The sequence below is a fragment of the Malania oleifera genome, chromosome 9 (genome assembly GCF_029873635.1).
Source record: "Malania oleifera isolate guangnan ecotype guangnan chromosome 9, ASM2987363v1, whole genome shotgun sequence".
In the NCBI taxonomy this organism is placed as follows: domain Eukaryota; kingdom Viridiplantae; phylum Streptophyta; class Magnoliopsida; order Santalales; family Ximeniaceae; genus Malania; species Malania oleifera.
Window position 1 is genome coordinate 85,454,103 of NC_080425.1, and position 16,811 is coordinate 85,470,913.

General features: G+C 34.9%; 2 protein-coding genes across 12 annotated transcripts in view; both read right to left on the reverse strand.

Moving 5' to 3' along the window:
• Positions 1 to 3,202: 3,202 nt before the first annotated feature.
• On the reverse strand, positions 3,203 to 9,358 carry LOC131164481 (nuclear transcription factor Y subunit A-3). 9 transcript variants are annotated; one of them, XM_058121700.1, is made up of 7 exons: positions 9,063 to 9,298; positions 7,721 to 7,772; positions 7,132 to 7,565; positions 6,062 to 6,174; positions 5,910 to 5,984; positions 4,022 to 4,192; positions 3,203 to 3,888 (listed from the first exon to the last, which is right to left on the reverse strand). In XM_058121700.1, exons 3-7 carry the CDS (start codon positions 7,283 to 7,285, stop codon positions 3,511 to 3,513), a joined length of 891 nt encoding a protein of 296 aa, XP_057977683.1. In that variant the 5' UTR covers positions 7,286 to 7,565; positions 7,721 to 7,772; positions 9,063 to 9,298; the 3' UTR covers positions 3,203 to 3,510. The 9 variants fall into 9 exon arrangements, with proteins under 9 accessions (XP_057977683.1, XP_057977682.1, XP_057977681.1 ...); XM_058121699.1 differs by having other exon boundaries at positions 9,036 to 9,298; XM_058121698.1 differs by having other exon boundaries at positions 8,845 to 9,298.
• Positions 9,359 to 11,279: 1,921 nt separating this feature from the next.
• The window catches only part of LOC131164482 (polyadenylate-binding protein-interacting protein 3-like), a 41,741-nt gene continuing 36,209 nt past the window's right edge, over positions 11,280 to 16,811 (reverse strand). Inside the window, exons 14-17 of one of the 3 annotated variants that reach the window (XM_058121707.1) lie at positions 12,657 to 12,758; positions 12,479 to 12,541; positions 11,995 to 12,057; positions 11,280 to 11,748 (exon numbers count right to left, since the gene is read on the reverse strand). In XM_058121707.1, coding sequence (XP_057977690.1) covers positions 12,025 to 12,057; positions 12,479 to 12,541; positions 12,657 to 12,758 — 198 coding nt within the window. In that variant the 3' untranslated portion in view covers positions 11,280 to 11,748; positions 11,995 to 12,024. Of the gene's footprint in view, positions 11,903 to 11,994; positions 12,058 to 12,478; positions 12,542 to 12,656; positions 12,759 to 16,811 lie in introns of all 3 variants that reach the window. The other 2 variants (XM_058121705.1, XM_058121706.1) reach the window with 2 other exon arrangements.

The following is a 16,811-nucleotide window of genomic DNA, read 5'->3' on the forward strand; positions in this document are numbered from 1 at the left end:
TCATAACATCCTCATTTTTTTAAAATTTTTACTATAAGTTTATATATATAATGAATAAGAAGCGGTAGGTCTCAAGAGATACATTTTTTAAAAGTATTAGTCTTTTATATTTTGATAATCCGATAACTTCAGTTATCATTACGTCGTTTTGGACACTGTGGTGCAACACCAAATTCGGGAGTGAAAGCTGCCCGTCCATTAACACACTCCTGATAATTTATTAAGGTAAACTATGAAGGGGGAATTGAAGTTGTGACCTTTAGGTCACCAAAATGATATGTTAAAAGATATCCCTGTGAATTGATCAAGTTTGAGGATTGTGAAGTTCACATTTAGGTTTGTATCTTATTAGAACATTTATGGAGATACCATCTCAGAAAAGTTAGTATTTTGAATATATTGTATATGTTATTTTTATTTATTTTAATATTGACCTTATTTTTTAGCTTATTTATGTTGGTTTATGGGCATATTTTAATAGCTCATTTAATAAAAGATCAAGTCAAGTTAAAAGTCTAATTTTTTTAAGTAATAAAATAATCAAAGTAAAGTTTTACATGTTAATATTCGACTTAACTCACTTTCAATTAATTTTTTTTTTTTAAATGGCTGAAATAATCTATCTTATTTCAAAAAGTAAGAACTACAAAATTATATTCTTCTTCTTCTTTTCATTTTACAAATAGATATGGTATTCATTATTTCATTTTATTCTAAACCAAATTGAATCCCATTATTTAACAATGACTTAGTTATCGTATAGAAAAATTAAATTACATATCTATTTTACATAAAAAATAATTCCTCATTCAAACATAACCTCATAATATGTTTTTGAAATACAAAAAAAATAGTAAGGAAATGAAGGAAACATATAAAAGAAATTCGTTTTTTCATATTTAGTTATTAGCAAAAGTCAAAAAGAAAACAAAATACATAGTAAATTAATAAACCAAAAATTGATTTTAAACATCATTAGTATTGATTTTTCTTAATGTTAAACCATATTATAACAAAATTTATTTTTAACAATAATATAATATATAAAGAGAAAATATATTGAAAATATTTTAAAAAATAAAAATAAAAATAAACCCTTGATCCAAGATATAACCATAGTTTTCAAGATCTTACACAAATGTTATTTGAGGAAATGCATTAATTAAGAGTAAGGAGTTTTGTAATTGACTTTTTCACTTAGTAAAATATTTTAACTTGTTAAGGCAATTTTTTGAATAACTTATCATTGGTCTAGTTCCAATAGAACCTTCTTATGATCAAATATAATTACTTCCATGTTTATTTTTTGGCATTTTCTATTATGTTTGTATTTCAACTTTCCAAAGAGTGAAATTATACAATATTGTGCAGTCGATACCATTGAACCCAACACTTGCCCAACAACTCACACAATCATTAGCCTAGTGTGCTGCAAAGCACTAAAAAAATACAAATATTAGTTTTTTAGGTCAAGTCTCAAGCCCCTACTATATTTTTAACACAGCACCACTAATTAACAGAAATTATTTATCTTTTACGAAGATTAATGAAAAAATTTAGGGAAAAGAAGAGGGACTTACATATGATATTTATTGACCTTGAGAAAACATATGATAGGATATCTAAGGAAGTTTTATGGTGGGTTTTACAAGAAAAAAAAAAAAAGTGTATGTTGTAGGTATATCGATGTCATTAAAGATATGTACGATGGATTAATGACTAGTGTAAGGACTATAGATGGAGAAACTAAAGAATGTCCAATTACCATAGGTATACATCAAGGATCTGCTTTAAGTCTTCATCTTTTTGCTTTAGTAATGGACCAATTGACTAAGAGTATTTAAAAGAAGGTTTCATGGTATATGTTATTTGCGGATTATGTTGTATTAATTGACGAAATTAGGGACAGAGTAGAGGTTGAGTTAGAATTATGGAGATAAACTTTGGAATCTAGAGGTTTTAGAATAAATAGAAATAAAACAGAATATATGAAATGTAATTTTAGTAATGATAGGAAGAATATTAGAGACAAAATTATACTTGATGATGAAGAAATGAATAGCACTTGTAGATTTCAATACCTTGGATCTATTATGCAAGCTGAAGGAGAAATTAAAGATGATGTAATGCATAGAGTTAAAGCAGGTTAGGTAAAATTGAGAAATGCTTCAAGTGTGCTATGTGATCGTAGAATACCCTTAAAATTGAAAGGGAAGTTTTAGAGGATAGCTATAAGATTAGTTATGTTATATGGATCGGAATGTTGGGCGACGAAGAAATATAATATCCAAAAAGTAAAAGTTGTCGACATGAGAATGCTTAGATGAATGAGTATAACATTGAAAGATAAATTAAGGAATGAACATATTCATGGTAAGTTAAGTGTAACTCTTATAGAAGATAAGATAAGATAAGAGAGAAATGACTAGACGATAAGATCAGAGACGGACGTTTCATGTAAGGAAGAAACGTAAGGAAGAATGACTTAGTTACTATGAGGGACAGTAGAAGGTGTAAAGGTAGACCTAAAAAGACTTGGGAGTAGATAGTGAATAAGGATTTAATATTCTTGAATCTACAGAAGAAATTATCTATGATTGCATAAATTGGTGAAAAATAATTCATATAACCGATCTCACTTAATGGGACTAAAATTTGGTTTTGTTATTATTGTTGTAGAATTAGTAATATAATTTTTTGTTTAAAAAATCCATTAAAGGTCTGTCATGAATTGCAAAACAAGAAGTAGGTCAACTTCCATCTACTACTCCTTTCCACCCTCTTTCCAATATTCAAATCCAAGACTCCAACTCCTCTCATAAACATCAAATAGCAATTAAAGCAAAACACGCTTGATCATTATTTGGTTAATCATCCTTTCTTCATTTTGTTTTTGTTAACTGCCATACCCAAATTACTCGAAGTTATGCATCATACAACTTGCCTAGCATACATCTCATTTTCACGTGACTTGCTTTAAGTCTTTGTGCAGACACTAACTCGGCCCTAGCTCTACAATTACTGTTTGGGGATGTTTCTGATCTTCCTACAAGCCATGGCCTCATAAGCAAATGCAAATGCAAATGCAAATGCTGGGAGTTGATGAATTAGAATGGCAATGTTTTGTCCAACATACCAACAGGGAGGGCAACAAATGGGCCACGACCATGCCACCCTGCAAACCTTGGTCTCTCTCTCTCTATTTGATGAAATAGTGCTTTAAATTTCACAAATGATGTTTTGTCCATGCAAAGAGCAAACATATTACATGTTCAGCTGAGAATTTGTGACCAGTCATTGTGGACCATTCTCGACACACAAATAAAGAGAGACACCACTTAGCAAAGCTGTCTATTAATTGTCTCTTTCCACAAACGGTTGAACATCAATTGGCAAACAATTGGAGCCAAGGATGACTTGTACCCGGGGGGACAGCAGCAGCCATGTCCTCTTGACCCAACATCAAACACTTTCTGCTGGCCCAACTGGTTAGTCAATCGATCTCGTATCTCAACGTAAAACAGAGAGATGGTGCTGGTTCCTGCTACACAGGTCAACTCCAACACCTTGCATGGTTTCATCAATGCAAGACGGGTAGCGGGAGAACCTGAACTCGGGGGGCTGGAAAATGTCATCACTGTTGGATGCACTTGTGACATCAGAACACGACGTGGCGGATGTACCATCTCTGTGGTCTTCTGGTTGATGAACTTCAGGTTCTTCTGACATATTGCCTGTCAAGTGCAAGCGAGCTGAGCCTGAAATGTCCAGTCCACTGTTTGCAGAAGTAGAATTGGGTTCTGGGTGCTGCTTCATGTTAAGAAACCGTCCACCAGATCCTCGTGCCCTTCTTAATGCATGAAGATGCCGTGATTCATGAAGATAAGGCTGCACAAATTTGAAAAAGATTGAGGAATATTCATTTGACCATCACATAACCAGAATTATGTAAATAAGGTTTAGTCCAATTGGCAGCTAGAGAACAGAAGTGGAAAAGTGGAACGGAAATGGAGGCACATACCTTTCGAATTTTGGCTTGTTTGTTTTGGGCTTCCAGCTTGGCACGGTACTGTCTCCGCCTGAGAATTCCGTGGTACTGCTTTGCATTCACATAAATGGGTTCATCTTGTGGGAAGTCAAGAGGCAGTGGCACTCGAGAAGGCACCATCCCCATCATTTGGGGGTGATGAATCTGATGAAATTTCAATAATGAGTATCTCATAAAGAGATAGCAGAAGACACATCCTTGGATGTTAAAGCACAAGCAAGTGGTGTCACTAGTATACATTTGCAGGTCATAGATTGATTAAAAAACAATGATATCAGAATCTATATGCTCTGATTAGATTGCGGAGTCCTGTTGGTTGGAACAACACAATATTTAACATAAAATCTCCTTATATACTAAAAAAAGTTAAGAAAAATGACATTTTGTAATAATCATCGTTAATAGCTTTCATATTTGATTGACCCAACAAGTATGAAAAAGAAACTCCCCTTACTATAAAATAAAACTAGGAAAATGGGAAAACAAGAGGGAAAAAAGTATGAGCAAAGAAGATGCAATGGATCGAAGGAGAGAAATAATGTAGCCATTGGATGCACAGAATGTGTATCATGGATTCATTTTTTTATATGTAATGAATTAATCTTATTTACATTGACTTAAATAATTTAATTATTTTTTATGTTTCTAATATTTACTCTATGAATTATTGTGTCTTGCTAGGCAAAATACAGTCGAACAATAGTAATTCTTTTTATTGAAATTTAAAATTTGTATACAGAGATTTTAGGATGTTAAAAAATAGACATTAATGAAAGAGCTACAAGTAGCTATGGGTTTGTTATGGAATATTTATATTTAATTTAAAAGCAGCGAGGATTTGGATATGAAATATCTTAATATGTTTTTCTATTTTGTAATAGATTTACCATTAAAGCACTATTTATATAGGAGCATTTCAAGAAATAAAAAGTGGAAGTGGGGAAATCCCCTTTATATATGTACAGATTAGAGGAAGTCTCAAAAAGCTTATTTATATATTATGTGCTGCACACTTAACTTCATTGAACAGAGTAGGATTTGGAAGTACTGACGGTGAAAAAGCAGCCTCCATGCAACAATGAATATAACCAGACCTCCCCTCCCTCTGATTTTTTCAATGTCCTGGTCTTTCCAAATAACGAAAAGGAAAAAGAAACTGTTGAAAGGCATGACAAGATGGAAGTTTACAATGTGCAGAGCAACAGAAGACAGTCCGCATTTTTTCCTCTTGGACAGAAGATCAGAAAAATTTATATGGCCTTGGGGACTGCATATATACATTTTCTAGACCCACTTAAAGCCTATCTTAAAAACTTCAGAGGATCATTTAATCCCCAAGATCATTTCAAATCAAAATCCCACTAATGTAGTGCGGCTACACAAAAGGGCAGATACTTTGTTAACACAAAGTTCTGGATTTCCCCAGATGCAGGAATCTGGCATGCTTTACCTATGTCATCGATGATTACTATGTCTGTTGGCAGCCTGGTCATGTACTCGTTAATTGTATCGTATGATACAAGGCCTTCAACAATTTATCAAATCCACATGACCATCATTATGATGCATGCTACATCCAAAAATGTATCCCTGGTTTTACTTTCTATCAAATTAAATCAAGCTCAAAGACCAAGGAAATATAGGCAGGGCATGTTTTCAAATGAAAGCATTTATATATTTACAAATAGGTGTAACAGCCAATCTGTTACTAGCACGGAGGACTTGAATAGTGCAACAATGCCTTTGAGAGGAGGAAACAACTGCTCAAGAATTTCCATCTTCAAAATTTGTAAACAGACACCAAACACATATATGGATAAAATAAATGAGGAATTAGGATAATATGATATATGGTGATTACCATAGCCTGTGGCCCATACGCAGCAGCTATTAATCCACCGAAGTATGGCTCGGTGTAAGAAAGCGGAATGCAAGCCTGAGATGGGAGCAGTTCAAAAAGTTAGATTCACATCCACGACTGCAACCAAAATACTAAGGCAAGCATAAGCTTACAAATGACTGGCCATAATTGACTTGTGAAGTAGGGCAAACATCATCTTGATTTGCCAATGATAAGGCTGCTTTATTCTGATCCCCTGTAGGCACACCATGGGTTTCATTGTGCCCTGAGCAAACAGAATAACAGCCAATTTAAATGGTAGGCACACAAGACAAGTAAAACACAAAACACACAAATTTGAGGCTATCCAAATTTGAGGCTATCTGTTAAGGAAGTTCTATATTCTATAATTATAGCTATGTAGCATGTTGGTTTAGACCAACTCGGTACCAGCTTACGTAGAAAAAAGCAAGGATGTAATAGTGTATAATGCAACTGTTAAATGTCCAGAACTAACTATGAGGCATCCGTACAGTATTTTGCTCATAAAGACAATCTTAAATAAAGAATATTACTGTGTGTTAAAAAAGGAATAGAAGTATATTTTTTTACGACAGATGTCATGATTAAAAACAATTCATTTCCAATTGCCACAGGTGAGCTTGACAGCCACAGTACATATTCATTAGGACCTGAGCTAGAGATATACTTTTAGCCAATTATAAACACATTATATTCTTAATTTTGAGCCACTCAAGCCTGACCCAAGCTCATTTGAAAACAACGAGCTAAGATTGAGTTTGAAATTTTCTTATTTTGGTTGAGTTTGAACAAAACTTGAATGAACACAAGTTGCAAATTCACAGGCATAGACATCAATGTCCTCGTAGCAATCTTTATTTTTTATCATTTAAAAAAAAAAAAAAAAACTTTAATTTAGAGGGTTACAAATCTTAAATTCTAATTTTAAGAAAATTTTGTTTCATAGTCAAAATTCCAAAATTTTGACAAATTTTTCTGAAATTTCAAGATTTTAATAAATTTCAAATGATTTTTAGAAATTTCAATGGAAAATGTGTATGTAGGATGAAAAATCGACAACTGTTTCGATTTTGAGCGTTATGGAAAGCAGAAATTCCATGGAAATTTCGACAATCATGGAAACCACAGGTTCCATAAAGGAGAATTGGGAAGATAATTTATAGCCAAAATAACCTCAAAAAAATAAAAATAAACTGCTTACCTGATGGGAATGAAATTATGCTATGACTATGAAGGTTGCTTCCTCCGACACCGGAAATTTTGGAATAAGATTGACCAGTTGATTGAGTTGATAATGAGTCCAGACCTTGAAATTGAAAACCCAACTGCCTTGTATGATGGCTATTTTGGGGCATCTTCCAAGCTTAAAGTTTTGGATAAAGATGATTGTTGAACAAGAGGTTCAGTGGAATTTCGTAAAGGTGGGGCAAACAGCCATGCTAGGAGACTTTGAATGGGAAAAACAAATATCTCCTAGACAACTTGCATCCTTTTGCAGACAACTATCATTTTTCAATGCTCCTTTGAATCATGACGTAAAATCCTCAAGACCTTCTATATTGTCCACGATTAAGAATCCTCACTTGCTGTTAGCCAGCCCACTCAATGGCAATTCGATACGCAACCAACTTTTTGCTGGCACCAAAAACACAACAAAAAGATTGCAAAATGCATATTAAGGCCTTGCAAATTGGAAAAGGGAGAGAAGTGCTACAACAGATAATGACTTGATAAGAAATCGAGTTATCAGTAGTAAAGTTTGTGCCATTATTAAGAAAAACAAATAGAACCAGGGAATCATGGCCAGACTATATAAGACTACTTGAGTTGTCATCATGCCACCTACAAGAGAGTGAAAAACCAAGAAAGATGATGAAGCCAGCAAGTTAATAATTAATTGAAATTTTCAAACATGGATATTTCATCAACAAACATATTTTCCATATGAACAGGTTAGACTATTAAAAAATGAATAATAGCTTCTAGAGAGCTGATAAAGGAACTTGGGGCTTCAAAGTTTCCCCAACAGCACAACATTCGCGCAAGTCCAATTAACATTTGCTAAAAGGCCAATTTCAACAGTAACTTTTCCACACCAAAAGCTCAACATCTACATTATAACATTTGACGGCCCATGCAATGTCAATGTCTTTACTGTGTTCAAACTTGAAATAAATCCGAAGTGGCATTCAACAAATTATTCAATTTGTTCATCTCAACACCTGCTTTTGAAAGTGGGCATTTTTGGATTATGTGAAATTAATTCTAATTTACTTCTGCGGTAAAGGTGATTTCACAAAACAAACTGAAATAAAATTTATATGACGCCCAAATACGGAACACCTCCTTCCATCCTAAACTCGTACATATAAGTACATATAGACATGATAAAACTTTTCTAATCAGTTCAAACTTCAAATACACAAAATAAGTTCCCATAGATGCAGAGCTTTACAGAGTATGACGATCATAATGGTGGGAAGCATGTCAAGCCCTAAAGATCAAACAATGAAAAGAAAATAAAGCAATCAGACACACGCCCTTCGGAGAAAACGACCCAAAAAAAAACAAATCGGTCAAAAATGGATTAATCCAATATCAGGTTGAGCAAAACAACAGTGACCATACATAGGTACACAATATTCTAATAAACAAAAAACAAAATTTTGTTGGCTTTTCGGAAGATTATAAATTAAAAAAGAAAATCTTTCTTGACCCACAAACAAAATCAGCAATTTAACCAAAAATCTCCATGCCCAGAACAGAAACACATGCAAATATGAAATACCCAGAGCTAAAATCGAGAAGAAGGGGCAAAAATGAACGCCCTGAACCACCAAAGCCAAAAAAAAAAAAAGACCACACATAATCCACTCTAACCCAATCTTCAAGCCAAAAAAACTATCGAACTCACCACTTCAGGCTCCCAAGGGTCCCAAGAAATCACAAGTATAAACCAAACAAGAAGAACATGAAAATTACCAAGCACCCACTGCTACAAACAGAATACTTAAAATATTAAAAACAAATATAAAAACCAGATGGAGGGCACACCCCCAAGAAAAAAGGGAAGGAAAAGGAGCAGCCGAACAGATAAGAGAGGACCTTTGGGATTTGGTCATGAAGTACTACCGTTGGGGTGGAGTTTGAGTGTTCTGCCTCCTGTTTTGAAACTTTCCCCTCTCTCTCTCTCTCTCTCTGCTTTGGCTTTGCGGTTAAGTCTTCTAGGGGTGCTTCATCTAAAGCAACTCCTTCCGTCCTACCACCATCAAAACTTCAAACCTTCTCAACAACACACTACCACCACCAAAACTCTCTCTCTCTCTCTCTCTCCTCCTTATTGTAATTATAAAATGAATATATGTATGTATATGTTTTGCTTTGTCTTTGATGTATGGATGGAGTCTATTAAACTCGCACTGAACGTCAGCATCATAGGTTCCACAAGTCTCTTTAATACCCTCAGCCGCCACCCAATTTTCAGAACACTCTAACAAGCACTGCCCCTCATCTTCATCCTGTTTCTCCATCTAATGACCCCATTAAAAAGTAAATGACTTTTTTAAGGACTAAACAATATGTTCTGTAAAAAAAAAAAATTAAAATCTATACCTTTTAATTGAAATAACAACCATAGCTATCTAAACAATTTGTTCTTCCTAATTTAAAAATCACTAAAAATATTGTACATCCATGTTTCATATTTATTTATATTTTCAAAAAGTTGAGGTATTTAAGCTATAATATATGTTTATTTAATTTATCAGTTAGAAAATTTATAAACTCGCGAACAACACAATCAATCGCCATGTATTATAGTATTTATCTTGTTCTACAGCCATTTATATAAATGGAATTAAATTTTTTTTTTTTTTTTTTGGGATTACTCACTAGTAAGCACGTGTCGCGTTTTATGAACGGTACCACATGACTAATCCTCCAAATGACTGCGCCACTTAAAAGTCTGACCCAATAACTCCAAAAAGTGGTAATCTTCAGAGTTTAAGGGCGAAAATAATCGCAATGAGGGTTTGAAACACACAATTAGCCTCAGGAGCGATACACTCGCACCACATCCCCACTTAAAACACCCACCTTACCAACCCCAAAAAACCACCCTACCAACCACCTAACCAAACCTGCGCTGAACCACACCCTGAAAGTAATTGAATAAAAACTTGTTGACTTGACTATTCCTTGCTTAACCTATTATGAATTATTTGATGTAATTTATTTTTTGGATTCATGGTGAAAGCTATGATTGTACATATCAAAACACTGCAATTGTTTAAAAAGGCTTTTACAAGTTAAGAAACATGCATTCGTCAATTTCTTTAAAAATTATTATTTTTTATATTAAAAATTACATAAATTGTGAATTTTTTAGAATTTTGAAAATTACAAGTTACAAATAGTTATATTTTCTATTTAAATTTTAGATGAATTGTGCATCTATAATTGTAATTTTAAAAATAACTTCGATTTTATTTACTAAATATTTAACAGTTAGAGCCAAATTACAAATTCTAATGCAACTTCAATTATTATATAATAAAATAAGTCGTGCACCAAATCAAAGAACAAAAACACATTCTCACAAGCGATAAATTGTCCACCAACCATCACGAATTTTCTCATACAAAATTTTAATTAAGTCCGCTGAATTTGAATTTGTTCATCTAATAACCGACTTAATCAGCCATAAATTATCCATTCTGTGTCTGGCATTGATTGAAATTACATCAACTTCAAGACAATTCACAGCAGGGCCAGCGTTATGCCAGAGTTTATATCAGATTGTTTAAAATGACAAATATTTTTTTAAAGAAAAAAACCATTTCATTGTTTGTGATTCTTGGCTTGCAATAATAACCAAGCCAAGTTGATTATATTTTATATTTTTAGGGAGCAAAAATTGCATCAATTTTAGTTCAATAGAGGGAGAATTGTTCCAACAGGCATCTGACTCGCAGAAAATCCAACCCGCGATTAAAAGAGGGGAAAGCAATTCTTGGCAGAAGGCCATTAGGTCATGTCTGGATGGGATAAAGGAAAAAAACACATGAGAGTTGAATTTCTCGAGTTGTAAAGGAAAATTGAAGGGGAGAGAAGGGAAAAACAAAACTCTATCCAAACAGGTTAATCTTATAAACCCAGAAACACAAGATCTAAAGGCTAAATAAGGTAATCAAATGTGCCATGGCCAGTGTCTCCAGCTCTATATGATTAGGTCAAAATTCTACTAGCTATCATAGTGGGGGTCCAATTTTGCAAATTCGTACTTTGGAATACAGTATGTATTCAACCCAACTTGGTCCAGAGAAAGGAATTTGAGTCGTCCAATTGTTGTTAGACATAAGGGGCACAGCCGCACAAAACATGCAATTAAAAAGCCAATACGAACAAATGTGCGACTGTTACAAGCGATAATTTAAGGTAGAGAATTCGAGTAAGTTTTTTCTTGCTCTTCTGGAGAAATGGAAGATGCAAGAATGGCAGTTCGGAAGATTTTTAACTTTTTTTTGCTCCTCAAATGGTTCCATATTACAAATATCGAAATGCAAAAAGTAGAGCGTGCGTAGTAGGACCAACAAGTCCCCCAACACCACGGTATGGGTATGAAAATATCCCTCCAAGACTGAACTTTCCCTGGCAAAAATATAACTTGAGAACCATTGGATCTTTCATGGACTGCTAAGGTTTTCTCCACGGGAAAAACTGTTTCGAGCAGTCCCTCAGAAGTTTATTCTTTGTGAAACCACCGAGAATGAAGTCAAATCAACTGTGGCTAAAAATATCTTCCTTTGCACGGCCTTTCCTGTCAGGACGAGTATGCAATTAACTGAATAGTTAAGAATGTGAATGCCATTTATTGTAAGGTAGAGATAGGGACACACAAGTTATCGGAAATTGAATTTGGCCCCAACTCTATGATGCAGTGTCTTAAATTAGCTGGTTGCAAAAAGGTGTCCCTAATTGTTCATAATAATTGCATACTTTTCAGCTCATACTTGATCTGTTAGTTCTTGCTAGAAAATAAACCTTAAGACAAGACTACACATACCGCAACAGCAGTTAACTTTGTCTGGCCATGTCATCGACTTGGAGGGTAGGTCATATGTCCTTCCTGAAAATTGTGGAGGAAAAATAATATAGGTGATTGCCAATTTTGTGGGAAGTGGGTATTCTTAATGAGGTATCAGAGCAACTCTTATGAATGCCAACAAAATGTCAAAACAATTAGTCTCCTTTCATCCAGGAAATATAAACCCTAGATCTCCTTGGTTACATTTGGATTAAGGCTTTTGTTTAGAAAATCATTCCAAGGTATTTTCTCTCTACATAAAATGCTTTAAAAAATGAAAAAAAAAATGTTCAGAAATGATTAAAAAATTAAGAAAAATCAAATGTTAATGATGTGTTAAACCAATTTTTTTTGTTCATTTACTGTATATTTTATTTCATTTTCTCACTACCTAATGTTTTTCTCAAGCTTGAAACAGAGCCCTAAGCATCTAGAAATAACCAATAGAACTATATTTCCTTACAGGGGGGTAGCCTGGCATGTACAAGACCGGCCTCGGGTGGCCAACAATCATCTGCTGCCCATACTGCAATGACAGTGAATAAATGTAATGAAGTTCTGAATTCCACATTCAATTTTCCAGATGACATGCAAGAGAATTTCAATATGGCTCTAATTAATGATTTATATTCTGCTGATACCTGAGGCCCATTTGGATGGAAGTATGCCTGTGGTGTTTGCATTGGTGCTGCAGCTGGTGTATTAAGAATGACAGGCTGGTGCCCAGGAAATGAAGGCCCAATCTGCAGGTGACACAATTTAGCCCACAATTAGATTTAGGCAGAATAGGATATGCAACAAAACTCTCTCTCTCTCTCTCTCTCTCTCTCTTTAGCATCCATCAATCCATATCCTTCTGTATATTCATCATATGTTCATTTTCACACAATTGATGCCCTAGAAACATACCCAGACAACATCAACATTTCAAAACAAAACGAAACAAACAAAAAAGTAAGAGAGAGAGAGATCCCAGATCAACTGTAACAATTACATTCATATTTTCAATAATTGGAACTTCATCCAAAACTAAAGATTGAAGCTTTGCAAATCTGAAATCTAAGATAGGACTCAAGCTGAATGCAGAAGTTTCATAAGAACGATCAAAGACATAATAACCTCCAATAACAGAAGACATCAATGCACATTTAAAATTGATGTTGTTTAAATAGAGTTAAAAACAACTCCTTGAGCGGAGAAGAAAAATCATGATGAAAGCACAAACCACCAGCACGTAATGATCTTCCAATTCCCAGTCCTAATTTCATTCATGCCAAAGAATTTGTGAAATACCCCTAAAACTACTTTTTTTTTTTTCTTCTAATCCTTCTCAACTCTTCTAAAGCTATTACCAAAAAGAAAGACTTCTAAAGTTTAATATTATAACTACAAGAAAATAATAACACAGATCCTTGGCATTTCCTCAACACAAGAATTAGGAAAAAATCAGAAACTTGGGGTTCACAACTAACCTTTTTTTTAAAAAAAAAAAGATCTATTAAGACAAGAAAATGATATAGACATCCTCCTACCTACTAGTTGCACAAATGTGGCTTCCAAAGTAGTGAAATATTGAATTTGAAATAGCTGGTAGAACAATACAAACTTCTTGGTCCATGTGGTTTAGGGTTTAGAGTAACTACCTACAAGATTGTTTTCATTGTCAAGACAATGCAGTGTAACATTTCTCAAACCAACAGGATATTTTAATGGAAAAAAAAACGTACATGAAATCGAATTGGTTGGTTTCAAAATTTGAGAATAAAAACTTCAATAATCGATTAACAGGTTCTATCTTTAATTCATCAGTAAGAACTTAACTGTTGATAAAAATAGACAAACCAATTTTAGGCGCACATCCATTTTAGATGAGGTCCGTATGCGAGATTTAAAATAAAGGCAGAAGCCCAGCAAAGAGGTAAGACTGCAGGGCGTGAGGCAAATTTATAGGAGGTTCTCACCCCCCTCAAAACAACAGTCTTCCAATATGGAATAAGGGAAGGGGACCTCCCTCTTCCTGTGCAAACACAATACACAAGACTCCCTTCAAATTTGGGAAAAGTGAAAAGTTGTTATTTATTTCTTCTTTTTTTTTTTTTTTTTGGGGGGGGGGGGGGGCGCATGTTCCTCCTATTTTTCTATCACAAATTAATACAACAAATAAATAAGCTAAATAATAAATATCGATAACACTTGCACACCTTGAAATATTTAATATGTCACAAATGCCCACACACTTTTGAAAGTGTAAAATCCCTTCAACTATTTTTTTTCTATTACCGAAAACCGCTAAATCTAATGGATTAACATCATCTTAATTTACAGTTAAGACATTGTTGTAAAAACGAGAATGGGATTGCACAGCGGAAATATAAAACGCAGCAAGCAAATGAAGCACAAAATATGATTCACACACGCAGTATATCTAAAAACAACAAGAAACAACACAACAATTTACATAGTTCGGCAAAGCCTACATCCACGGGAGCAATCCGGCAAAAAATTTAACTATGAAAATGAAAGTACACAATACAATGGTTACAATGATCTCTCCTCATTCACAATATGCCCAGAAAGACATATTTAATAACCCCTCGGAGGTTTCCCTCCAAATACCCAACCGTCCCAACGTTCATATTCAAAATTTGAATTCTTTCTCGCAATCCCGTGAGCACTCGTCGACAAAGGGGGTCCACTCATTGACGATCGGGGTCCACTCGTCAACGAGTGAGACCCATTCGTCGACAAGTCACTGAATGTCTGATTTGCCTACTCTCGGTATCACAGAACTTCTAAATTTTTCTAGCTCTCGGTATCTATTCGTCGACGAGTCACTGCTGCTCATCACCAAAAGACTTCATATATGTTTTTCTTCCTTTTGTCAATGTACTCCACAACATATAAGAGCCACACAAATAAAACAGTCTCCACCTTGGCGATTATACACCCCTTAGGAGAACCTGAAAAAACATATTCGATTGCTCCACCTTGACCTTCGAACATTCGGTTGGGTTTGTCTCCCTTCTATCACTTGGAGACCTGAAGTAAGTTCAAACAATGCTTGAACTTTTTAGTAAGGACCGGCTTTGAAAAAGATATCCACTGCGTTTTCAGACGTATGAACGTTTTCCAAGATCAGTTCACCTAAATTAATAAACTCTCGAACCCTGTGGAACCTCACATCAATATGTTTGGTTTTAGCATGGTACACTTGATTCTTCGCTAAGTATATAGCGCTCTGATTGTCACAACGCAGCAAAACCCCATCTTGCTGTAAACCTAACTCTTTGACCAAACCGGTAAGCCATAAGGCTTCCTTTGCAATTTCGGCAACTGCCATATATTCCACTTCAGTTTTAGACAATGCCACCAGAGATTGTACCATGGATCTTCAACATATAGATCCTCCTACAAGGGTAAAGACGTAACCTGTTGTAGACCTTCTATCATCCATATTCACTGTATAATCAGCATCTACAAACCCCACAACTGAAGGATTACTCTGTTGCTTGCCGAACATGATGCCACAACCCAAAGTACCCCGTACGTATCTGAAGATCCTTTTGACGGCTTCCCAATGCTGTCTACCTGGATTAAAAAGAAACTTGCTTACCACACTCAATGCATGTGCTAAGTCTGGCTTTCTACACACCATGACATACATTAAACTCCCCACAACGCTAGCATAGGGGACCTTTGACATGTCTCGGATATCTTCATCCATACTTGGGCAATCTGCAGCAGACAACTTAAAATGACTCGCTAGAGGTGTACATACCGGTTTTGCATCAACCATGCTAAACCTATCCAACACCTTCTCCACATAACCGCCCTGAGATAACCATAACCTCCCGACAGTTCTGTCCTGATGAATCTCCGTCCCAAGTATCTTCTTGGCTGAACCAACATCTTTCATGTCAAATTCTTTATGCAACACTTCCTTTAACTGATTTTCCTCAGTTAAATCTTTAGCAGCTATCCACATGTCATCGACATACAATAACAAGAAAATAAAAGAACCATCATTAAGTTTGTTCACATACATGCAGCAATCATACATCTTCTGTAGCCAATCTTTATCATATAGGAATCAAATCTTTTATACTATTGCCTTGCAGACTGTTTCAACCCGTAAAGAGATTTCTTCAACTTGCAAACTAAGTTTTCTTTCCCTGGTTCACTGAATCCCTCCGGCTGTACCATATAAATTTGTTCCTCCAAGCCACTATGAAGAAACGCCGTCTTCACATCCATTTGTTCCAAATGCATATCATAATGAGCTACCAACCCCAACACTATCTTGATAGAAGTGTGTCGAACCACTGGTGAAAAGATTTCATCATAGTCTATTCCCTTTTTTTGCAAGTACCCTTTTGCCACTAACCGTGCCTTGAATTTTTCTCCTTCCTTTTTTGAAATTGCTTCATTTTTTCTATATACCCAATTGCAAGGATATGGGCTGTGAGTAGAAAATAGAAAATATCTATTTTAGTTCTATCATCAACTATGGGGTCGAATCTAAGAGAAATTCTAGAGAATGTCTACTACCCCGAAATTTTATTGTCTTTTCAAAATCTAAATGAGAAGGGAAAAAAAAAATTGGGTCAAAAGAAAATGCCATTTTGGAGTTCTATCAACAATTTGCGCCCTCTTCCCATCTGGAGGTTCCACCAAATCCCAAGTTTGGTTCTTATGCAGCTAATCCATTTCCTCAATCATTGCACCCATCCACCTACCTTTCTCCTGCCCGTGCACTGCCTCTTGAAATGTAGTTGGATCGTTGCAATTAGTAAGGA